At 44.0% G+C, this 25,999-nt stretch overlaps 1 protein-coding gene across 2 annotated transcripts in view; it reads left to right on the top strand.

Annotated features, from left to right (window-relative positions):
* Nucleotides 1-25,999, top strand: part of PDPR (pyruvate dehydrogenase phosphatase regulatory subunit) — an 811,642-nt gene that overhangs the window by 315,656 nt on the left and 469,987 nt on the right. For both annotated transcript variants that reach the window (XM_086945269.1, XM_086945270.1), the window contains exon 7: nt 18,912-19,029. In XM_086945269.1, the coding sequence (XP_086801395.1) occupies nt 18,912-19,029 (118 nt within the window). The remainder of the gene's footprint in view (nt 1-18,911; nt 19,030-25,999) is intronic.

Below are 25,999 nucleotides of genomic sequence, written 5' to 3' on the forward strand. Positions count from 1 at the left end.
CAGCCTTGCAGAGGACACGTCCCTCCCGACTGGGCAGTTCTTACTACACGCGTCCCTCGTACATACACTAACTGCAGCCTGGGGTGACATATCAGAGGAGCCACCCATACATCATTTTATACAATACCTTCATGTCATGAGCAACGGCTCCCACATAATTCACTGGCTAGCGCAGGCTCTCCTCCTCCACACACACCCTACTACTACACAGCGGAGAGAGAAGTGGGCAGCAGACCGGGGGAGGGATTGGACAGACAAGGAGTGGGCAATGGTATTGGTGGGGCCGGTAAATGTCCAGCGCAATCCCCGCTTCAAAATCATACAACTTTACATACTGCACCATGCATACCTCACTCCAGACAAAATTAATAGATACTTTTCAGTTACGGATACCGCCTGCAAGCGCTGCTCCTTGGTTGGGGCAGACCTCCTTCACATGCTCTGGCGGTGCCCTGCCATTGAGCAATATTGGAACGGAGTAACAGAGCTACTTACACATTGCACTAACGAACACGTACCGAAAACTTGGGAGGCCTGCCTGCCTATTAGTGCTGTACAAGCGCACAAAACTGAACAAGGTACAGGCCCGATACTGGGACCTGGGGCTGATCACAGCTAAACGGCTACTAACTAAGCGGTGGAAAGCTGACACACCCCCACACATACGCCATTGGAGCTTATCCCTCACAAATTGGGCGCGAGCGGAGAGCACAGTCTTGAAACGAGAAGAGACAGCAGGGCTTAGGAAATTCCCGATTGCACAACAATGGGATGACATCCTCCAATCCGTCCAACAGAAGTGCTTGGAACAAGGGATCACGTAGAGGGAGCTGCGCCCTGCCCCCCATGACCCCCCCCCTGCAGTGGATGCTGCGAGACACATCCGCACCCGCTAGTCTCCCCCCCCCCGCCCCCCATCACATATAGCTTCCCCCCCCCCGTGCTGCATTGCCATAGCCGAACTCAGCTCACCTCACTCGGTGCACCCCCCTGGAGGTGAAGCCCCCCCCGCCTTATTGATACACATACGAACCTCACAATGCAACCCCCACCCGCCTATCAGACCACTATTGACACAATGACATCATACATCCTTTTTAGAAGGCATGGATACATCTACCCACATTCCCCCCCTCCTTTCATTTAGCACATATTCCCCACATTCTCGTTTGGTGTTATAGTTCTACTGGTCTTACTTTCTTTTGACCAGGCTTTTTACACTTAGTTCCTGAACACATTACACCATGGAATCTATGAGAGCAGCGACTTTGGCTGAGGTCCTCCCAGCTGTACATTACCAGCAACATAAATTTCTCCCGCTGGGACTGATACACTACATAGACACTCATTCCTCAACGCACTCGCGATGTCGCACAGTATCATTTTTTCACACCAGTGCCCCTCACCCCCCTCGAAGCCACATCTAGCTGATACGGCTACCCACTGCACAAAATAATAGACACGGGCCAATATCTGTCCGTCGGCACCGGTGGGTGCCATCATAGCCTTGTCATTAAGGAACTGTGTAACAAACAAGAAGAAAATAAGAAAAACCCAGGACCTCTACACCTGTAATGCTACATGGACTACTAAACGCAAAGTGCTGTTATGAAACAACTGACGCCGCCGATCCTCTAAGCTGTCGGCCTTAAGGCTGTGTTCACCTACTGTTATATACGTAATAATTGATTTGCGCGGCTGGCCCTGCGGGGTTGTAAGCCTCACGCTGTGTACTATGCACTTTGGATAATAAAGGTCTTGGAACAAAAAAAAAAAATGAGACCACGGGCAGATACAGTGAAAAAGTTTAATTTAGCTCCCTATTCCTATGCAGATGATCCACAAATTATTTTCCTGCTCTCTGCATCGGATAGCAGTGCATCGTACAGTCTTGCTCTCTGTCTCATGTAAGTAGAAGACTAGATGCTCCTTAACTGCCTCAAATTAAGTGGCAGCAGAACGAAGGTGCTAAAGTTAAGGAATCAACCCCAGCTCTTGGGTCCCCACTGCTGGCTAGTCGAACTGGGCACATGTCACACTCCCAGCCAGTTGGTTCAAGACATGGGCATTTGGCTACATTATGAACTGATTATGGAGAAGTAAATTAAAAAGGTAACATTGTGCTATTTTGGTCTGTTATTATGTTTTAAAAAATATCCTGCAATACCTACTTTTTAAGACCTAAAAAACTGTGGTACACACTTTAATAATTTCAAGATTGGACTGTGGCAATGTACTGTACTTGGGTGCCATGCAGTTCCGCGTAAAGCAGTTGCAGACCATTCAGAGTGTGGCGACCCATTTATTATGCCCATCCCCTGCAATCAGTCAGTTTCTCAACACCGGTGACCCTTACACTGGCTCCCTATAGGCCAATGCATTCAGTACAAGGCATTGTGCTATGTTCGTAGAGCCATGCATGAGTCTGGCCCTCTGTATGTACTCTCTCTAATACATCCTTTCCTCCCCATATGAAACTCTGCTCAGGTCATTCTAACCTGGCCATCATCCCTAAAATGACCAGCATTGGCATAGCCAATAGGTCTCGCTTTTGGGACCTTATAAGTATTTAGTTATTCAGCACAATATCCTTGGTGCATCAACATCAACTGTTGAATGGCTAAACACTTATAAGGTCCCAAAGGCGAGACCTATTGGCTATGCCAATGCTTGTTTTTCCTGGCGGCCAACCAAATCCTAAGGAGGGGGAAACTAGACAGATGTAAGTATCAACCCAAATCTACAATGGAACCTTTCTAGTACTGGCCCAACCTCAAAAGGAGAGAAGGGGGAGGGGTGAAGAATCTGCAGAAGATGTATTATACACCATAAAAAGAGTTATCGGACAAAGGCGATACTTCTACCCCAGACACCTAATCTTAAGAAATTGTCTCAAAGCAATACAGAACAGGCAGCACTAAGAAGTGCCAATCAGACAAGAAAAGCATGCAAAACTGGCCAGGCAAATGAGTTATTGCTCCTCTCCTGAGACGCCAGACAGTTGTCCTTGGCAAACACATGCCCCTTAGTTCCCGAGTCAGCCTTGACATGTTTTGCTGTTCGAATCGTTGTCTTTTTACCGAGTGAGCAGAACATGAAGACCTGTCAAGGGGCATTGCAGGGAGAGCTTTGAGACTGTCTGTGGCAGATTGAAATACTGAGGCAATTTTGTAAGGAATAAGGGTTTGTGTCCCGGGCGATTAGCTCCATTTGGGGACAAGTTGTCTACACGATTTACAGCAGGCTGCCAGAAACGGATGAGAAAAGCATATGGAAGCTGTATTGCACCCACACGGCTCTGAAGCTAAATGGAGCAAAAAATTACAATCCTCGATTAAAAAGCGCATTTTGAAAATACATGCTTTGATCAGAAACATTAACATTTAATTTCCATTGGGAGAAAAGACTTTTCAATATTAGAAATTATAATGTTTTCTACGGATATAGATGTAAATAAAACTTTTTATTTCCCTTAAAGGAAAAAATATTTTGAATCTGACTTTATGGACGTAAATGTTACGATATTCTTAATACCAGCCACTGCAAGGTTCCACCTGTTGGTGCTAAGACACCTGGGCTTCTAAGGTCTATTGGGGCTTTCTAAGGTCTAGCATGGGAATGTGCTCCCTCAGGAGAGTGGTCCGGGGGACTGGTCATGAAGGCTGAACCCGGCTCCCCGGTTCCAAATTCGACAGCTCTGGCCATAGTGCCACATCCTCTCCCCCACTGAACACCATACTACCCCACTGAGAGAAACTCGCACTGCCTTCAGCTACAACATAATTGTGCCCGCTATAAACACTTCGATGTGGCTCAATTCAAATTATGCACTTGATAAGAGTAATATGCTGCCTGGAAAAAAAAAGTAAAAGCAAACACTCATAGGGAGTGCAAGATTAAGTAAAGCATGTGAAATGTAAGCAGAAACAACATGGTTACCTTAACGATCTCTCACTCACTATTCAGAAATCAGCGAGTGGTTTTACCTGAAAAGTTAAGGACATGACTACAGGGCCCTGAAGGGAAACGTTTCAATGTCCATTTCTTATATCCTTAATAAACGTAAACGGTATGGTTTAAAAAGACCACATCCATAAACACAGAGGTACACATTTTGTTTTCCTAACCACCGATCAACCAGGTTTTGCAATACATCCAGGAATGGTGCACTTCCCCACCTGGGGACAATAATGCTGTTCAAAGAAAGACAAGAAAAGTAGCTCTTCACTGCAAAGTCTGTAAAGTGAGGCTGATGTATTTGGTTGTGAATACAACCAATCTGGCCACTTTGCAACCACTCTGTCTTGCTTTATTTAGTTATGTATTTATTTTTCTTATTTAAAACCTTTAATTTCTCTCCATCGCGAGGCTGCACTTTGGAATAGAAAAATGTCAGAAAAAGGGCATTTCCCGCAAGGGCGTTTTTCTTTGTTGGATCCATTTCACAGGGAAGCTACTAAATGAAAGAAGGAAAGAGGTTGTGAACCGTTTCTTCAAGTCACAGTTTTCTGTAAATGACGAGCAAGACAGAAAGAGAACGAATAATAGGACGGGGGGTCAGCTGCCAGCACAGAAAAGAAGAGGACATTGTCCATGTCTTCTCTGGGTGGTAAGGAAGAGACGGAGTCCTTTTCCTTCTCTGCCCGTTCCCGATTGTCCACAAAAGCAAGACGAGCCTTATCTGAATAGCTTTGCTATTTCTGCCATCCTGGGACACAGTTTTGAAAAGAAACCCTTGGGACACAACCTCGCAGGCGGCAGTCGGTATGGGACATATGGAATGCAGATACGACGTGCCTCCTTAAGATAATAAAAAACTGTGAATTCCCTTAGCGACGGGTTCACGCGAGCCTGCAACCACGCTCACACATGTTGCCCCCTGCTCCCCTCAGAAGTATCCTCGAGCCTCATTGCACAGCCGTAAGAAAAGAGGAAGAAGGAGAGGCATAACTAGCATTGGAGAGGCAGAGCGAGGTGCGCGTGCCTGTGCGCGTAACCGCAAACTCTAGGCTGCCACAAGCAAAAGCGTGTGGTAGCATTTTCTGGAGCCACACACTAAAACTCTTGCAGAGCAGCGCAAGCGCTAACTCAGCGAGACCTAAAAAAAAGGACTAGATGATGCTGAGCCCTTGCTTATCTGGGCCCCATATTATGGAATTAAATATGGCGATATAACTCACGTGTTGTTTCAAAAGATGCTCAAGACCTGTCTCTTTTGAATCCTCTTTTGCTTCCGTTGGTCTCCAGATCCAGGCCCGGACTAGCCGTAGCGGGCACCGGGCAATCCCCCTGTACACCGCGCAGGTGGGGGCTGGTTTTGGGCCCCTGGGGACCGATTTTGTTGCAGGGCTGTGTTAGCAGCATAGCTGCAAAATCGGCCCTGTAACAAAATCGGACAAAACCGGCCCTGGCAAAGAGCTCGGCGGCGACCCCAACCCCCTAGGGGGGGGGGGGGCGGGAGAGAGGGGAGAGGGGTACTGGGCGGCCGAGCACTTTGCCAGGGCCGGTTTTGGTTCCCAGTCCGGCCCTGTCCAGATCTGCTAGCGCTGGGAAACCCCTTAGGGTACTTATGCCCTTTATAAATTGATTTTGATTTAAAGAGATGCACTGGCTGCTGGTGTAAAAAATGGGTCCGGTCCATAGCATTGGTGATAGCCCACCAAGGTTTTTATAAAGCGTCTTAGAAATATATCAATAACATGTTTAGCCATTACCGGCCTGTAAGAACTCTGCAGGTTTGAACGTGCTGCTCGAGGTGGCTGTTCCTTTACTTAGTTAACCTCTAAAGCCTGGAATGAGCTTCCACTCTTCCTTCGTCAAATGGCTAAGGAAAGCCAGTTTAGATCGCAACTCAAACATCGCTATGTAGTGCTTAGCATCTCCTTTTTGCTCATGCCTTGCTATTTGCTTCCAGTGCCACAACGCCTTCTATGCAGGTATGCGCTTTATAAATCTGATTTGATTTTGAAGTTATACACGTCATGTCGCCCTAAATGTCTCCTCAACCAAGATTCAAAGATATTCACAAAGCTCCTTCCAAAATTTAGTTTTCTTAATCTGGCAGTTGCAATGACTTATGCCAATAGACTGCTGGTATTCTTATTAATTGCTAATTGTTCTGCCTTCGTTCACCCCCACCCCTTTTTTGTATCAATACCTGCTGTTTAGGTGGCTTCTTGTTGATTCTATGCTGGTTGTGTGGTTGGTCTAATCATGATTAGAAGGACATTTCAAGGTGTACCATGTAAATGTTGACCACCTTTTTCAGTGCAGTTATTTATTTATGGAATACTCAAAATATATCTATATCATTAAAAAAAAAAGTAAAGGAATTCCTGAGGTAAGATGTTACCTTCACCTACCTTAACTAACACACCTGTTCTAATTTGATAAAGCTTGTTTATATAAGTGTGTGAAATGTTTTATGGTGGCATATTACATATTTGTATGTTTTTATGTTGAGCATTGTAAAATGGCTCTTTTGTGTTGCTGTATAACTGTGATTATGTGGATATAGAATAGTGGGTGTTATCACATGGGCAATCTTGCAATGTGATGTATGTCAGCAATGCTTGTTAGTGTGATGACGTATGTTTGATGAACTGGGTCTTTGCATCACCCTGTTGTATAGCATGGTTACTTTGGGATATATGGTTATCACTTCCTCGGTGTATGATGGATTTTGTTGCTGTATTATGGTTGCTGTGAAGGCTTAATATATTGTGACTTTAAATGTGTGAAAATAGGTATTTTGAGGTATAATGGTGTGTGCAGTTATAGGTTGGTGTCTGTGTGATACTTTGATGTTGATTTTGAAGACCTATGTTGCTGGATGTGGGTGTATGAACCTAGTGGCTTGGTTGTGTAATACATATGTGGTCATAAACTGGTATTTATGAAAACAAAAATGTTGTTTGAGATCCCATGATTTGGGTTGATGATTGTTTCACCATGATGTTGGGTGGATGCATGCATTACGGAGGGTGGGTTGATTGTGTGAAGGAATATATGACGTTGAGAGGGTTGGCTCATGAAGACTTTAATATTTTATATTGTATAGTGTATTATTTTTATTGTCAGCAGTTGTGTGAGGTACCAAATACTGTACGCTGTGGGTGGGAGTTACGTTTTTTTTAGTATGGTGTGGTTGGGACACGTGGTGAAGGAAGGACCTTAACTTGGGAGTTTTGTTTTACTCAAATGAAATTATGTGAAAAAAAAGTCACAACCCTCAAACTTAACTACGACCCGTGTTATTATTTGCTAAAGTTTGAAATGAGATGGGCCTTAGAGAGTCATTGGTAATGTTTTTTATTGTTTTATAGGGTTTAGTGATGGCATGACTAAGTTGTTGGAGTCACAGTATACAAAATTGTTAAAGGGTAGCAGTGGAGGCCAATGTGTTATCATATAATGGTGGGTTGTGGATGTATGTAAGGTGGATATATGCGTATGCTATGGAGGGTGTTTAGATCTATGATGATATGTGTATTAGTATGTGTTGATAGCTGTGTGGCTGTAGGTTGATAGTTTTGTAGTCATTTGATGCTGGTAGCATTGTTGCTATAGTCTAGTCATCATCATTCAGTAATAATACAATTATGAATTGGGAAGATAAGTGTCAATTCGTTGAGTAGATCTTGCGGAAGAGGTGCATATAACTAGGTGTTTTTCATGGTACAATTTGTTGGTTATTTCATGTAGGGATATAGGTGCCAAATTTAGGAGGAATTCTTTAAGTTGTCCCTTGACGTTAATGAAGGAGGGGTTGGTTCAGATGTGTTCTGGCAGAGAGTTCCAGATTTTGGGGGCTTTGCCTGAGAAAGAGAATTTCATGTTGGTTGTTCTGACATCTATTGGTGGTGTGGTTTAGCATGTGATGTTGTATATATGGATGGTGGTGAGTGTGTTGGCCCTTCATTTCTTTGTGTTACCCCACTACTCATGTATTCAGCTTCATGCCTGGGTTATGATGCTCTTCAGTGTGTCCCCTCTCCTGCAGCATTGGCAAAACCAATCCACTGGCGTGTAACTAAAATGTAATCCATACTCCTTTGCTTTGGTAATGTTTTTTTCAAAAAGCTTTCAAAGTTCTCAAACTTATAAAAAATTAAACGTACCCACCGATTGGTTTGTATGATGGTTGTAATAAGGTGGACAGGATCTCCATTATGCTTGTGACTTAAAAACACGTCCACAAAATTCTAGATCAGGCACAATATCAGTAGTCCGAACTTGATCTGTTGGGAAAAAGTCGAGACTGAGTCTGTTTACCACCTCAGAAAACACAAATATATTGGTCTGTGTCTTTGTTATATGGTCCCAGACACGAGGAGAAACACTCTTTTGATTAGTTGCTTTGGGTCACAACTTAAAATGTTTCCACTGATACCATTAATATGGGGGGTGCTCATAAAGTTCAGACAACAACGTAAAGAATTAACCCAATATACCTTGATTGGCCATGCATGAGGTGGATTGGAGGTCTGATTCCCTGAAGAGGGCTTTGTGCAGAACAGGTCTTCTAACCTGAGCTGATGAAACGTTACACAATCATAACAAACTGTTGTTAAATGTAACAGTCTGGCACCTACATGTTTGCAATATATGCACTTGAAACTTCCACGAACTGCATGAACATACTGAAGGAACGCAAGACTGTTTCCACCAGTTAATCATATATGTTTGAACATAAGCGTTATTCTTGATAAGTGGTATCAAGAAGAGTATTGGTTTGATGACCTGCCAAAAACAGATGGCATTACCTTATGTTTTACATTTAGCAGCATCTGTATTGAAGTAAAAGTGCCTCTGGCCGCTATAACACTTTACAGAAAAAGTGAAACCCACATGTTGTTCTTCGCTCTGGTAGCAATTTATTAATTTAATGACTTAAAATGTCTTAAAATGGGGTTTCCCGTTGTTAGGAAAGCTTAACATCTAAACTAAAGACAGATACTCAAGACCACTTTGCAGAACTTGCTATTAAATGCAGTCTTTCGAGTATCAATTTTATTATCACTCATAGTTCACAAAATGTAAGTTCTAGTGAAGGCTACTCAGTGTTTCATGGTGGTATGGTTTTGTTACAAACTTGTCCGACTTTACTACTTAGTTATTTCCGATTTCCATGTAAATCAGATCAGTAACTTTAATTATGATTCCTAGTGGCGGCTGGTGAGATTTTAAAGTGGTGTGGCGGAAACTGATATTCATACTGCACTGTAGCGAGCGAGCGTAGCGAGCGAGCCCGGAACCCCTAAGGAGGGCTCGGGGGGAATTCCCCCCGAGAAAATTTTGAAAAAATAGTGGAAAAATGGTGCATTTCCAAGCAAATCTGAGAAAGCAAGAAGGTTAATAAAGCAATAGTGAAAGTGCAGGGATTACATTATTAAAGAGCTGTCATATAACATACTAGGTAGCTGCTTATTCAGTATAACAACAGAGCTTCATCACAGACTTCAAGATACAATGCTGAAAACCTCACAGATTGTTTTTATTTAAACTGCAAACAGCAACAAACAATAAAAAAACTTTTTTGATTTAAACTGCAAACAACAAAAGAACCAACTAAACAGGTCACAAACTATCACCAATATCAAATTTCAGTACAAATACATATATCTTGTGCAGGACAGCAATATAGCTGCAACAGCTCATTTGAATGGCCAGCCAGGGGTGGCACATAATACATGCTGCAGCCCCTGGTAGGCCTTGGGTGCACCTATGCCCTGGGTACCTATGGTACACTATACAGGGACTCACAAGAGTGACCCAATACCCAATTGGCAATCCACCTAAAGTACATTGTGTGAATTTAGAGAGAGAACAGCTGGGCTGTGGGTCTGATTAGAAGGACCACAGCCTTTCTAAGTTGTAAACCAGTAAAGCAAAAAGCAAAAAAATGGGGTGACCATAGGAAAGCAGACCCTACTCTCCTACATAACGCTCCCCTTTGGACAACAGGAAAAGACTAAATTTGATTACTCTGCACTCCGAGGAGAAATAAAGGCCTGATATTTATGTATTTACTCTTTTAAAATGTACTGATAAAACTAAACCATCCTCAAATCATGTTTCTGCCTATCCATGTCTCATCTTCAATTATTGATTGTGCATTCCAACTGAGTATTAATGAGAGCCGGGAATCTGAATAGAGAGATCTCTGAATAGCAAATTCTAATGTTAAATATTCTGCATAGCTCTAAGTGAGTTATTGGTTTGTATGATTTTAGACCGAGTGAATTTCTTAAAGAGATTTGGTCTAGATGTGATAATTCTGTATCTGTATTGCATAGTGTTGAGGATTATATATATGAATCTAATTACTAGTTTGTAGGTCAATTTTCCAATTCCTGGTCCTCACTGGATAACTACATTGGGTCCCCTATATCTGACTCCTCTCAGCACAATCAAGAACCATTGGAAAACCAGGTATATGAAACCTGAAGTGTAGTGTTAGTAGACAAGGTGAGAAAAAGTAAACCTGCCCAGTGGTGCTACAACAACTGCTATCCCTAAACAGTACACATTTCAGGAGCTGTCACTATGCAAAAAGATTCATGAAGATTTCAACAGCTGGTCTTGCATTCTTCTGAATTCCACTCTCATGAAACCTCTACTTAGCGAACAACAACCCAAAAAAGTTGATATTATAGTAGCTAAACATGGTTCAATCAAACACAAGAAGGTGTCTGTCAGTAGTGACAGAATGCAACACAGTTAGCTAAACCTACAAAGCACTCACGAATGATAAAACAAACAGTCTAGCTGTTGCATTCAAAATATGACAGAGTTTGAACTAAAATGGCAGCAACTTTTTATGGTGATTGTTTACAACCATACAAAGCTTGTAACCTTTACAGAAATCCTCTTAGAGCCCACTGCATTGAACTATTGCAGTTAAATTATCTCTATCTTAATTAAAGGCCTGCAGCACAAGTGGGGGGGGGGGGCTACAACAATAAAGAAAAGGCACTCAATGGCCTGTAAATACCTCCGCAGAAGTGCTTTATTGCAATGTATGAAAAAATATAAAACATAAACAAGAATCAGAGAAAGAAAGATTAGAAATATTGGGGTAAGGGTCCCAGAGTAGCCATTATTTTAACTTTGCCATGTCAATATCGTTAATGGAACAGAACTTAGTCCATGATATGGCCACCCGCTTAGTCACAGGCCTTATTCCTCAGGCACTAGTCTGTAACAACTGAGAAAGATTTAATAAACAGCAAAGAGATTGGCAGAGAACTTTAACACTTCTAGAAATGTTCACCCAGTGACGGCAAATGTTAAAAATAGGTAAAAAAGGGAAGCATTTGAATGTTGGAGAAGAGGAGGCAAAGTAGTGATAATTTGCACTGTGCTGCCCCATTAAAAACCCACATTTTGCCTTTTGATGTGAGTCAGTGCTGCTCCCTCATGACCCGACTAATTTGGGCCTGATTACGAGTTACCCAGACAGGTATGCATAATGTATCGCATTAAAATAAATATGATCGGCTGGAAGCAGTTTATTGGGTGCGATAAGTTTGGCCTTGCGTGAATTTTGTCCTGAAAATGTGGCATAGCATGAGGATTGCGGTGCTTACCACATTAAATCTAAATGTTCCGGTGCTTAGAAAGCATTTTTCAATTATTACGTTGGGGCAGGTTTGAACAGCTGAAGTTTAATGGGATGAGAACCTTATCACAACCAGTAATTCTGGTTATTGCCCGGAAGAGCTCAGGCTGCAAGTCCAAGTACAAATACGAGACAGCTGCACACAAGAGGCAGGCAGTGCTGATGAGGGCGGACACATTGCAGGGGTTGAGTGCAGATACTCGTCCATTAAAAGCACTGGCGCAGGGCTGAGCTGTGCAGGCACCACTCCTACCGAATGAAAAGAGCGCAGGTACTGAGTACCTGTTAGCACCTGCCCAACTAAAGCACTGCTGCTTGCACGGTCCTTGTTGCCCCTGGGGTTACAGGGTTCCACACTGTGATGTCATCTGAGCTCTAGGGGTACGTGAGGTCACTTCCATTGCATTAACCCATGATTTTTGGGTGAATTGAAGTCTATGAAGTGATAGGGCTAAAATAGTGGTTTCAAACTGCAAAGAAATAAACTAATGACTGTTAACAGATGTTTTCAGGGTTGGTGTGCCCAGGTGACCCCTGTTAACGTGCCTGTGCCAGTGGAGAAAGTCCGAGCACACCAGCCTTAGAGAGCAATCATCCGGACACCGGTCTCAGCTAAATGTCTGTACATAGAGTTGAGTTTCAACAAGACTGAATGAATCCCGGGCCAGGAAAACCAATAAACATAACCAATGAAATCAAGTACTGCTGTTTCGTCAAACGCGAGCGGGGGCGATGGGCGGAGGGTGAGGACAAACAAAGTCTGAAGGGAAAGTTGCGCACTTAGTTATGGGGCGAGAGTCCAACTCGCGCCTTTCACACAAGCCCACTGTCTGCCGCGCGTAGACCGTGAAGTCACCCCAAGGCGCTGCCTTGCAGTGTTTTGGGCGCAGGGCACACATGGCGGAGCGGCTGCCAGCGGCGTGTGGCTGTGAGTGTGGGAGAGCACGAAGCATGTGCAGCCCCGCTCTGAGCTTTATATACATTTCTATTTTGTGAGGTATGAAGGTCAGTTTCGGGCATATTTGCTGGAATAACCTGAATGTTCTAGTCCTTCATAGTGACCGTCTTAAATCAAGTAATGTATGCAGCTGCATGACGTTCTCTAAAAATAAAATACCAATTTCAAATCTCATTTGCGGATTTGCCATCTTACAGCAAACCTATTTGTCTTTTAGCTACATTCCGGCATATTATAGAAAGCCTGCGTGATTTCCTTACTTCCCTTAATAAATATCCTTATGTTTTTATTGGGAGTTGATATTAAATCATTTATAGCTTAAGCAAGGTACATTATATGTCCTGTACAGCAAAAACAGTAACCAACCAACCTAACCAAGAAACGTGTACACAAGTAGGGACGGCAGTGGGGAGTGGACAGTGTGCTTTATGGGCAGATGGTGTTTGCCGAAGGGTTATGGACAGATGGCATTGGCATGGCAAGTTTGGCAACGCAGCATTATAGGCATGCGGACACACAAGTTTCGTCCTCTCCAGGACACGGGTTTTGTTTAAGGGATTTCTACCATAAATGAGTAGGTACTAGGTACAGTGATAGATCCATTTAGGTAAATCCGTTTTTGGAGCAAAAGAGTCAGTCTGCTTTCTTTATCAGATTTTGGTGGGGAATGAATTCTTAAGTTCGTACACTGGACGGTGATACAGAGAAGGTGTTTTGCCTTTTTTCTCGTTATTTTGTACTTTTGTGAGAGGGAGGCTTGGGTTAGGTCAGGTGGTTTGTAGTAGCTGCATGTGCTAAGAAGTTGCTTTTCGTATATGTACTACTGAAGACCAATTGGTACTCTGGAGTTGATGGCAGTCCTCAACCTACTTGCCTGAAACGAATAAAAATGGTGACAAGTGGTAATCCACGAAAAACGACCTGATGTGTGCTTCGAGTCGGTGATTTGCACGCAGTAAGCACGCTTTTCTTTGCACCGCTCTTCCCTGCAACATTTGTTTTTTTTGGGGGGGGGGGGGATTCCAACAAGGATGCTTTTCATTTGACTTTCATGGTGGTGGACAAGAACTGGAAATTAATAATTAATCTGCTTCCAAGACACGCCTACTGTGTCTTCTTATTTTTCTTACGGCCCCCATTCTTCCTCCCTTCCAAACACCTGTTTTTTTCTTTTGAAGTGGGCTCCTCCCACACTCTTTTATTTATCTTTTTGTTTCCCTGCCTGCTTTAACTGTGCTGTGAGATCTTGCGGATCAGTGCAAGCAGGGAATTGTCCGTTGGTACTGAGAACATGCTATGGAGGCTGCCAATTATAGTTTGAATTTGCAAGACCTTTACAGTAATCGAACTATCAAGGCAGCCCTATATTCTTGGTTTTGGACCTGGGCACATAGGTGAAGGAGTGACATTGCAAAGCTAATGATGCCTTTAAAGAGCGACTGCCAAGCTATTGGCTTTACCCGTGATGTTGTATGGTAAATAATGTGTTATGTCTGCTCAGTGTCTCTCCTGCAGCAGTAGCTTCATGAGAATACAGCAGAATGGATATTAGGCGGAAATTTGAAACACTGTAAAATATGCGGAAGTGAGTTTTTTTAAAGAAATACCACAAAGGCATTCTTCAGCGCTTGAGTCACTATCATATTTGAGAGAGAAATAGGAATCCTTTACTAGCACCCATGAATCCCTATAATGTCGAGAGGTTGGCCAACAACCAGCTTGGAAGCTGTGAGATCCTATTTCTTATTATCACTGAGTAACGTGAAATTACTCATTTCCTTTATCCTGTCTAACCTGCCTGCAGAGCCATGCCCGCTACTGGAAGGCTCGTAAACCTTGTGCAGTCATTTTAAACTCGCAGCCTCATATTACGTATTTGAGTGTCAGGCTCATCATGAGTTCCAAAATGATGTAAGATGAGAGAACATTTGAAAGGGATTTTCAGGATCCGACCCTCGGCTTACATTTCGAGTGCATTGAACCTGCAGACCTTGAAGGATAGGACTGAAGATTTTGCTTTTCTTTTACGAATGTGTAAGTTGAAATGTTCTGTTTAATTTCCAGTGTCACTCAGTGGACGTGCTTTGCTTGATAGCCCCAAATGTTTGTGATATGGGCTTCGCTCGTGTTTGGCGAAGGCTGGTGAAAAGTAATGCTTGAAATCAACAATTATTGTCAAGAAAGATAAACCAAAAAAAACATCTTTGGGGCTCAGCCTCTAGAAGAGGAACGAGGAGCATTTTCCCATGTCCCAAATTCAACTCAAGGCCACCAACAAACCGGAAATATGATGGCCAGGTAGCAGTAGGGAGCTAGGGATCTCATGCATTGCCAGTAGGAGTTTGCGCCATGGTCTAATGTAAAGGGCAGAGAAATGACAAATAGGGTTTGGAAGGATACATATCACATTTTAATTCACATGGTTATGTAGTTATATTTAAAATTAACATGTAAGGATTATATAACAGTGAGCAATCACAGCATCACGACTGGTCAAATTACTTTATTCTTTGATGTTTTCTCCAGTCATTAGTTCAAGAGTATAGTCCAAGAATCTGCACCCAGTGTGTTTTAAACTTTATCCCCTTTGTGGAGCGAAGGCCTGGGGCTAATTAAGGTTGCACGATGGTACACAACAGTGCTGTGTGAGGAAACGGCTGACTGACAATATATCTTGAATACGAAAAAAGGGGCCTCGAGTACATTCCTCTGAGAACTAAATCGAAATGCCCCTTGACTCAGTCTGGATTCTTTCAAACCGAGCATAAGTATTGCATTAGCGCTAGTTTTATGGTCTCGGGATAATACTTTTATTTTCTAACTCTGCATTTCCGAAATGAAAATAAATGGCCTGTCCTGCGTTTGGAAGCAGCCGGTCATCTTATCAGACCTGTGAAGGAAATACTAGGGCAATTGTGGTTGGAAATTCGTTTGGACAGTAGCAACTTGATAGCCTGCAGGAAGGCCGAGCTCCCGATTCTTTCTCTGCACTTCCGGGATAGAAAGGGAATGATAATCGCAATTAATCAATTTAAAAACGTTTCCAAACAACTTGGTGAAGACAGCGCGCCTGCCTGATTATGTCTGTATTTTTATCGCATGTGGCAGGCCAATCGTCTTGAATGACGGTACCTGTCTGTAGAGCTTGGTGACAGCCTAGGCTGTGTCGGTCAAAGGGTCGTAGTTCTATGTTATACTTAACATTCACACTGACTGTGCCCACGTCTGTGTTGTATAAGCTGGTAAAAAGTGCTGCCTCGGGGGGCATGAAAGATACACAGCCCTTGAGGTACTGAATTTTTCACCCTCCCAAACCATGCTTCTTCGTCCCTTGATTTGCCACATGGTACTTATCACTGACGGCTTTCTCCTCACCGTAAATAACTTTATTTTAGCACAGTGATTTGGGGTGTTTGTCAGCTGAGATTTGCACATTTCTTCGTGTATTTTGGCCAGAGATGAGCTAGTCAGCTCTTTTTAAACTGGTAAACAATATTTGTAGGTTGTATTTGCATGACAAATTAAACAATTATATGGCGTGCAGTCTTTAAAAGTTCCCAACTGCCCGATTTGCACACATGGCCCACCATGGGGCCACTGTTTAGCTATCCTATCCGCTAACGGCCGGGGGTACTTTTATTTTGGTGCAAAGGGCTTGCTTTCTAATTCTGTCCCAGTCGGACCCAGGAGGTGGGGAGGGAGGGAGGAAGGAAAGACAGGCACAGCAGCAGGCGCTCTGCCTGCTCACTGGTCAGTTTATTTCTCTGTCCCAATTAGGCCTAGTCCCAATCCCAAACCAGTGACCTTGCGCAAATAATACTATTATTGAGCAGCACAGGAGGAGCAGAGCCGGAGCCGAGGCTGATACTGGGGTGAGAGAGAAATAAGGAGTGGCAGCCAGGCAGAAGAAGAAACGAAGCGACTGAGCGAGGATCAAAAATAAAGAATAAGAGAGAGCGGGACATGGGGAGCACGAGAAAGTTATCATGCGAGAGTCGAGAGACAGACGGACATATAAATAATAACGAAACAAAACAGCAGATTGGTCATCATGACATGATCATCTTGAGTATAGTAAAAGTAAAGTTATAACTTACGTGGTGGGTGGCACTGGCAGCAGGCGGTCGAGTCCACAGACTGGGCATCTGCCTGGCATCATGATTCCAGCACGCCGCGTAGTGACGAGGGACAATGAATGGCCAATCACCGACGAACACCCAGGCGCGGCACCATCCTGCTGCAGCAGCCAATCCTGGCGCAGAGTTAGCAGCGCCACTGCGCCAGGATTGGCTTACGAGCAGACTGAAATCTGTCCTTTTTGAGACCCGGGGCCCGGGTCCATGCCTAGTATATCCATAGTGCTAGAGGGGAGGGGGGGGGGGGGAGTCTAAAGTGTGCGCATGCGTGGGCCAGTCAAAATCAGGACTACTCCGGCCTTTTGCTTGCGCACTCACAGACTGTCACGTCACCCACTGGCCTGTGCGCTGCCTGCCTGTCGCAGCGCCAGCCCCGCCCCCCACGGGCCGGCCCGGCCCACTTCCTTATGAATGCCCGATCCTGTCGGGCTTCTCCCGGGGCATTAGTGCGCTCACCGCGATTCATTTTTTAATTGGATTCAATTATATTTCTTTTATTATAACATGTTGGCACTAGTTCAGTCGGCGGTCGTCCAGGCTAGTGGGGCAACGCCCCAACGCCCCCAATGGACGCACCGCCACTGATGATTCCTTAAATCCGTCAATAAGAGGATCACTTTCCGCCTCCTAACCCACGCACACAAAGCACTTTACGAACTTGGACCCGAATGCCTCAACACACGACTTTCCTTCTACACCCCCTCCCGCCAGCTACGATCCTCCAACCAAGCCCTTGCTACCGGGCCTCGCATCAACAAAACCACCATGGGAGGTAGATCCTTCTCCTACCTCGCTGCTAAAACCTGGAACTCACTCCCCACTCACCTTCGTCTCACTCAGAACCACCTAGCATTCAGAAAGCAACTTAAAACTTGGATATTCGACAAGTAATTCCCCACCCTCTTCAAGCGCCTTGAGACCCTCCGGGTATGTAGTGCGCTATATAAATCTTTTGACTTGACTTGACTATTTTGATAAAACAAGGAACATCAGGAAATGCGTCCAATTATTTGTTGCTTTTGGTACAATTTATAAAGCAATGGTGACTTATAAACAGTCCGTAGCTCATTGATCATTTCTGCAGCCATTCTGTCTTTTCAGAAAGAAGGCTGACGTCTTCCAGGAAGACCTACAATGCATTCAGCTTGAGGTAAACAGCCCTTCCCAGAAATGTTTCTGTTGCTGAAATTTGCAAAGCAGCAACCAGAATCCGGACACACGTTTGCAAAGCCTATAGTTTAACTCCAGAACAGCCACCCAACTAAAGAATCTGCATGAAATGTACTCTTCTAAGAGCACCTGAAATGATGATGTCACCTTTCAAATGTATCTCTTGTTTAAAAGGCTCCCACTAAACAGAAGAAATAAGCTTCTTGGAGAAGGAAACATTACTTCGTGAAATTATTGTTCTTCATTGTGGAAATCTTAACTGAATTGGTGAAGTGCATGTTCTGCCGTTTACTCTCTCGGACTTCACGTGCTTCCATACTGGCATGTTGCACCAAGCCTATTAATCAGTATCTCTGGTGACTTACTGGCCTGCCCACTGCCTCTCACTGACTGCACCCCTGATGCTCTGACACAATTTCACAATGGACTGTCAGACAGGACTTCAAACACCCCTCAAACAGGCACTGCCCTGGTTTCCTGATAATCACCCTACTTCTTCTATCAATGACCTTTAGCCGCTCCCAATACTTCCCAAAAGTACACAGGTCTATGACTATGTTTCTTGTGCAGATGTACATCTTTATGTGTTCCATATTACTTGGTTATGTTGCATTTATGTATTTAGTATGTGTGCTTTTGTTGTGTGTCTTTGTGTGAGTGTTTGCTCCTGGAGAGCGGGTCTGTCTTCCTATATTTGTGTTCACTTTGACAACACCACACTTATTTCCTTTGTCAATACATGATCGTATTAGAAGGTATGCTAGCACAATTGCTTCTTTTGTGATTGCTGTGCCATGTATGAGTAATATGTTTAGACAGATGCTGTCTGTGTTGTAGCTTATCTCTAATTAAACAAGACTTTGACTGCCATAAATGATCCTGAAGTGAAGCAACATCTAAATTGGTATACTTCATTTTTCTACCATTTTCAGTGATTTTAGAATTTGCAGTTTAAGTTAATGTACACATTTTAGAAGCTCTTCTTTCTAAATGTGCTATTTCTTTTCTGCTCTACCTCTTTCAGTGGGCGTACGAGTTGGGCCTGTCGAATGAGGAGCCAGTCAGCATTCCATTGCATGCCTGCGAGCATTTCTACCTCCTGACACGGCCATTGCCCAAACCGCTCCAGAACAACACACCAAGTAAGATTATTACAGTTTGACTGCTGTTTAGGTGGTTAGTTCACGCAACCATGACTGGTGCTATAGCACAGGAACTTGGGCGAGAAGTGAGAATCTAAGAAATGTATTTGTCTCTGTAGAATTCGTAGTCAGTGGAACAGGATTAGGAGGTGACAATAACTTGGACGCACACATTAGGCAGTTCTTGAGTAGATCCAACAATGAATTGCATCGCTTCAGTCACATTCGCCCTTTTCCATTGGTCTCGCCAGATCCCTGATCTTACTCGCCACAAATCTGGCTTGTGACCTTTCACCATTCCCTTTGGGTATCAACAGGACAATTCGACCCTCACATATGCTATGCATTGTGTTTCTCCTTTTCTCCACTAGGGCTCTGGTGGGGGCTCTGTGGGAGGTTGTGCAGCACTTTACAGAAACCCTGAAGCATACATCTCTGAAAGCACAGCTAAACTATATCAGTTGATAGATACCTGTCGACTGGACTGTAATTGCAGTACTATATTGTGAGGCTGGTCACTGGTGTGAGCCATGACTTGCAGGGGGCGAGACACAACTACAGTAAATATACTTAAGACTATTAGCAAAAAAAGACTACCTGGAATAACAACGGAGGAAGCCATTGTACAGAGACGAATATGGAGTAAATGGTAAAGTTGTTTATGTGTGGGTGAGTCTTCATATACATTAGTGAGGTACCAGAAAGTCCTACAAAGCCTCCATAGGAAAAGAAGGATAAAGGCCTTTGAAGTGCCAGAAATATATGCTGCAGTCTGTCATTACAACAGAGTATTTATTTGCACGAAGTTCAGCTTGCAGAGAATTTGTTTAAGGTGGAATTAGCGTGCCCTTCCCTTGGAGTCTGTCATAAATGTAACTGCAGTTAGCAGAAAGAAGGAGTACAGATGCCCTACTAGTGAGAAATACTGAACTCTGAGATCTCAATAAGTAGCCTCTGTTTCAAAAAGTGAAATAGTAGATGCGCTCGTACTGAAACAAATAAAGCACATTGATATTATGAGAATGAACTTGAAGCAGGTACACTTCCAGTGGGATCCTTTATACTAAGATATTACCTGAATGACCGGATAGACAATAAGTAATGCACCAATCTGTTGTAAGTGTTTGCTATTGTATTAGTAAGTGTATGTCAACTGGGGCATGGGAAATGTTTGGGCTGTTTGTACATGTGATTTGCACATAACAAAATGCAGGACAAAGACAAATCCAATACACTAAAGGTGGTTCATTTCTCAAAGCAAAACAAGTAGCCTTCTCTTTAATGCTGAATAAAGGAATCATTTAGATTTTTACTACAATAAGACAAAGGAATGGGCTGAAATTCACTATTAACAAAACAGCACCTAGCTTGGCATAAGAGAGACTAATGGCAAAAACTACTAATACACTAATAAAGTCATACAAGACAGAATGTAGAAATCATATACCTTAGGCGGAACCATTAGAATTATGCAAATTTGTCGGTGGCATTTTCTGCAAAATTATTGATATGAACATTATCATTTCTTCTGCTGCATTATCTACAGATGTTAACAAAACATTATTACTCAAATCTATCAAAAGTTACTAAAATTGCTGTGACACTTATTGCTGTGTAGTGGATAGCCCTATTCAAAGGTTAAATGGTAAAGTAGAAACAGGGAATTGAGAGGCAGGGTTGAGGAAGTGGCCTGGTGTGAGAGATGAAAAGTTGAATCTAACTAAGACAAGCTGAGACAGCCACAATGTGTCTTACTAAAGAACTCTTCTGCTAGGAGAACCTAAACTGTATGTGAAACTGACAGATGAATGGAAATAGCCTGACACATAAAAGGAAGAATATACTACACTAATGAACCAAAGCTGAAACAGCTGTAAGACAGACTCATATCAGGGTATTCAGACAAACCTGAAAGCAACAAGCCTGTGAGCCAAGCTCTGGTTCTTCAGTTAGCTACAAGAATCGAGGTGAAAACATGTAGAGCTGTGCCCTACTTTCTTTTTAAGGATCAACTTTTAACATTACTGGTTGAGTAAAAGCAAATGCCCTGAATACTTTTGTCAACTTTGGATTAGTTCCTCCAACGTACAAGTGATTATAACCCCTCTAATCTGATAGAGAAATCTAGCTGCAAATTCCTTACATAAAATCCTCCCCAGGTGCCAGACTGGATCCAGAAGCTTTTTTCCCACAGTATGTCTGCACGCAGGTAGAGGACGTCTAGCAATTCCGCAACGACGTTGTCCCTGGATGTGATGTCAGTAGAGTCCATTCAACCCCTCTGCCAACACGCTGACGTCAGTTCCTTCTTTTCCGCACTTAAAACACGGATCTGGAGCGGATTTGTAGGCTGTTATTGGGGCCTTCCTCTTTCTTACAGTGTGCCAACACAATGTCTTCTGGGTTTAAACCTGGTTGTTCTTGTGAGAGGAAGACCTCAATCACAGATCCACATACTTTCTGGTTGTGGTGTCTGGGTGAACTCTATGACTCCACTGACTGAAGCTATTGTCAGCGTCTCCGGCTGAAGGCGTTGAAGGAATTTGCGGCGCGAGTGTCGGATGAATAGCGGCATCTTTCGTCTTCCCCACAGTGGCCTTCGGATGAGGCGTGATGTTGTTAGTGTCCTCCGAGACCAAGAAACAGGTTGGGGAGTGGCTCAAGTGAGGAGCCAGCGCCCTCCCACAAGGTGCTGAAGACCTAGCATTCCAAACGTAAGTTTGACGTTGTCCTGCACTTCCGGTTACAAAGGCCTCTCAAGCGACCACACCTCCCAAAATACCCTGGAGCCGGGGCTAGCTCAGAGCAGATTAAAGAATATTTTCTTTCTCTTCAGTGAGTATTTGATCCCTCAACTCCTTCTGGTGCAATTTCCAACCCCAAAGAGGTAGGGAGTACCCCGTTTTGTTGTTTGCCGACTGCTTCAATTTTGGCAACAGCAGGGTCTCCTGAATCCATTAGCTCATTTGTCACGGCAACAGTGCACATCCCTCCAGGGTTCACACCTTCCGTGGTTGATGCCGCTCCCATCTGCAACATCAGTGGTGCCACTCGATGTGGACCCCATTGCCATTTCCTACGTCGAGCTGAGGCCACAACGGCGTCGAGTATGGCGTGGACTGTGCCACTCATTGTAGATATCTTAGGCGAGCAGGCTGATTCAGCCCTTCGTCGGTTTAAGGCTAACCGACCTGATAATTCTACCTCATAGCTTAGTAGTTCTATTTTATATTCATCCTTAGAGCGGTATGATACACATCTGAGTTCAGACTGTTATTGATAGGTGTCACCAACACCATTTTGAGGTAATACAGTAATTGTTTGTTACCTTGCACTCCTTTTAGGAAGTCCCTTTCTATCCCTCTTGCGAGTTCCAACTGCGTGACGCATGATTAGTGCTGTCTTTTCTTCTCTGCTAGGTGCAGAATTACCATTTTACTATTTGCAGAATTGTCTCCTAAGCTGTATGCAGCGGATTTTGCTGCTTTATTCATATGGGATTTCTTACGGCTTGTTTAGCTGCACTATACCCTATGTGGGATATCTCCAGTACGCTTGCGTCCAGCGTTTCTGTTTATATCCATATACCTTTTGTATATGTGTGTCTGTTACCTGCATCCCTTCATGGGAAGAAGGGTTCTTCCCCCTTGCGTTGGCGTGGTGTATTTTGTTTACTCTGCTTCTTCAGATGTATATTACATGTAGGTATGGATATTGGTTGCAATTATTATCTTATTGACGTTTGTCATTTGCTTGACATATTTGAATATATCTTCATGTATTTAGCACTGTGGGCTTTCCTAATGTGATGTTACTGGGCTCCTTCATCCCACTCTTCCCAAACGATTATCGTCGTACTTTTGGTAGACACTGGCCTCTTTCTACCCATAAAGCTAGAAAGGTCCTCTACCCCTATGTATATTGAACATACCTTAATGCATTCCGCGTATATTTGTTGTAAAATGTACATATCTCCTCTGGTATGTTATGTATAGTGTCCCAATACTTAGTGCATTTGTTCACACGCATCATCTTCTGTCTTGCAGTTCCTCTTGCACATTGACTCTGTCTACCAATCCGTACATCAGTGGGAATGCCTGTAGGTGGTATGTCTGCCTCTTGTACATGGCACGTAACCTGCTGTCTGTCGGTTCTCTGGTGACCCTTCCTACTTCTGGGGGTTCTAAATTATTGATCAGATCACTCTTTAGTTGTGCTTTTGGTTCCCTTATCCTGGTTACCACGTAATTGGGTTGTAACCTTACACTGCCTTTGCTTGTGCGTTCGTCTTTGGAGTGATAAAACACTATGCGTTACTCGTTCTGCTCCCTTTTCAGGAGCCTTAGTTCCTCTATTGGGCTTTTTACATGGCTATGCTGGTTTCCTTATTACCCCATCAGGCAACTGCTTTTTGCGCGCTTTCGACTTTGAGTGGGGTGTCAGTCAGTCGAATATACTTTTATTGATTCGTTAAAAATCCTAAAAGGATAGCAATGAGCATTTTAAAAACATAAAAGAGACATAAAAAGGCCTTAGAGTCATGACCACAATTAGAAAACTAACAGGTATAACAATGCATTTAAAAAATGTGAGCCAGCAGATTATTTATTGGCTGCTTGGCTTGAATCGATTTTTTCCAGTTCCTTAGCTGCTATTTTCCAGAATTTTATGGCACTACTGGACAGGGGAATCGAAAACCCTCCAAGACACCTGATGACTGCAGCTCTACATATTCTTATCTGTTTTTTCTTTAAAATCTCCAAAAGAATGGATTTTCTAGTTTTCAGTAGAAAAGGGAAGTACATCGTAGGTGTAATAGTGACTCCTCCCCTTGACCGCAGAGGCGGTATTCCTTAGATGGCCATATGTGTTTCCATTTTGGGGTCAGATCCTTTGAGTGGAATGATCCCATTCGTAGCAACATCAGGTAGTGCTTTTTATGACGGGAGAAGTGGTCAAACAGGTACTGTTGCGGCTTTAGCCTCTGGTAGGCCTGTATCACAGCCCAGGCGTGATGTTTTTTTACGAAGATCATTGTATCAGTTAGTAAAGAGATCTGCTTGATTGCATTGTTCACCATGCTTTTGAATCCAAAATACATTGAGTGGGGTGATGCTCTGTGTTGCTGGGCTTGCCCCCCTTTATTTGGGAGCTTTAATTCCTCTATTAGGGATTTTTTCTAGCTATGATGGTCCTTTGTCCCATCAGCGGTAGAGGCCCTTGCCTCCTGGTTCTGCCACTGGTTACTTCTTCCTCTTCTGGACCACCTCCTTCCTCTCCGGCAGAACACAGAGCGTCCGCCTTCCCCCCTTCCGCTCCGAAGCCACTGAGATCATCTGCGGCGTACCCCAGGGCTCAGCCCAACTCTGTTTAACATCTACATGGCACCGCTCGCCTACGTCGCCCATCGGCAAACCTCAACATCCTCTCCTACGCCAATGACACCCAGCTGATACTCTCCCTCACCAAGGATCCCCACACTGCCAAAACCAACCTTCACGAAGGAATGAAGGCCGTTGCTGAATGGATGAGGAACAGCCGACTGAAGCTGAACTCTGACAAGACGGAAGTCCTCATCCTCGGATCCAACCCTTCGGCCTGGGACGACTCCTGGTGGCCGACCACATTGGGAACAGCTCCAACACCCACCGACTACGCACGCAACCTAGGAGTCATCCTCGACTCCACCCTCTCCATGACTAAACAGGTCCGCGCCGTCTCCTCCTCCAGCTTCAACACCTCCGCATGCTCCGTAGGCTCTACAAGTGGATCCCCTCTGAAACGAGACGAACAGTCACCCAGGCCCTTGTCAGCAGTAGGTTGGACTATGGAAACGCCCTCTACACAGGAGCCTGGGCCAAACTCATGAGACGGCTCCAACGCATCCAGACCGCCTCTGCACGCCTGATCCTCGACATCCCTCGCCGCAGCCACATCACACCCCACCTGAGAGACCTGCACTGGTTCCCGGTCAACAAGAGGATAACCTTCAAGCTCCTCACCCACGCACACAAGGCACTCCACAACACCGGACCAACGTACCTCAACAGACGACTCAGCTTCTACACCCCGCCAGCTCCGCTCCGCCGACCTCGCCCTCGCTACAGTCCCCCGCTTCCGAAGAGCGACCTCAGGCGGCAGATCGTTCTCTCCCCTCGCCGCAAAGACCTGGAACACCCTCCCCATCCACCTACGGCAGACCCAAGACCTGCTGACCTTCAGAAACTCCTCAAGACCTGGCTTTTCGAGCAGTAGCAGCATTCCCCACCCCAGCGCCTTGAGACCCTCACAGGTGAGTAGTGCACTTTACAAATGATATGATTGATTGATTGATTCTTCTCCTTTCTCATTCATGCTCTTGTCCCTCGGGGATGGTCCTTTTCTTTTTATGCCTCTATTGCAGATAGTTGGGACTTGATTTTTTTTCTTTATGCTCTCCATTTGCATACATGTGGCAGGGTTAGGAATCGTTATTGGCTACCTTGTATTATATATCTACAAAAAGGAGCCCAGAGGGTACAAAGGAGAAACCCAGGTTGCCCTTCACTCATAAATCACGTTCATCAACAAAACCTGTTCTCCAAGGCAAAGGATATTGTGTGGAAATCGCTTTGGTTTTCTACTCTACAAAGTGTATGCATCATAAAATTTTCAATTTTATGTAAAAAACCTATTCTTTACTTCTGGTTAGTTGCCACACTTCCATGCCTAAAAAGTTTTATGAAAAGCTCCTTTCCACTAACGTCTCTCAGAAGGAAAAAAACAAATGGTGACTGACTTCTATATATATTTTTTCAATTTAGCAAAACGCTTCTAATTATGCAATACACACCAAATCTCAGTGAAAAGTGTGGAAAATGTGAGAAAGGCAAAGTGACCCCTCACTGGCGAACCACCAAGGGGGTAATTGGCAGGTACTCACCAGATAAGCCCACTGTTCTCATCATTGGTAGTCACTTTGTCTAAAACA

Source organism: Lissotriton vulgaris, chromosome 12 (genome assembly GCF_964263255.1).
Source record: "Lissotriton vulgaris chromosome 12, aLisVul1.2, whole genome shotgun sequence".
NCBI lineage: Eukaryota > Metazoa > Chordata > Amphibia > Caudata > Salamandridae > Lissotriton > Lissotriton vulgaris.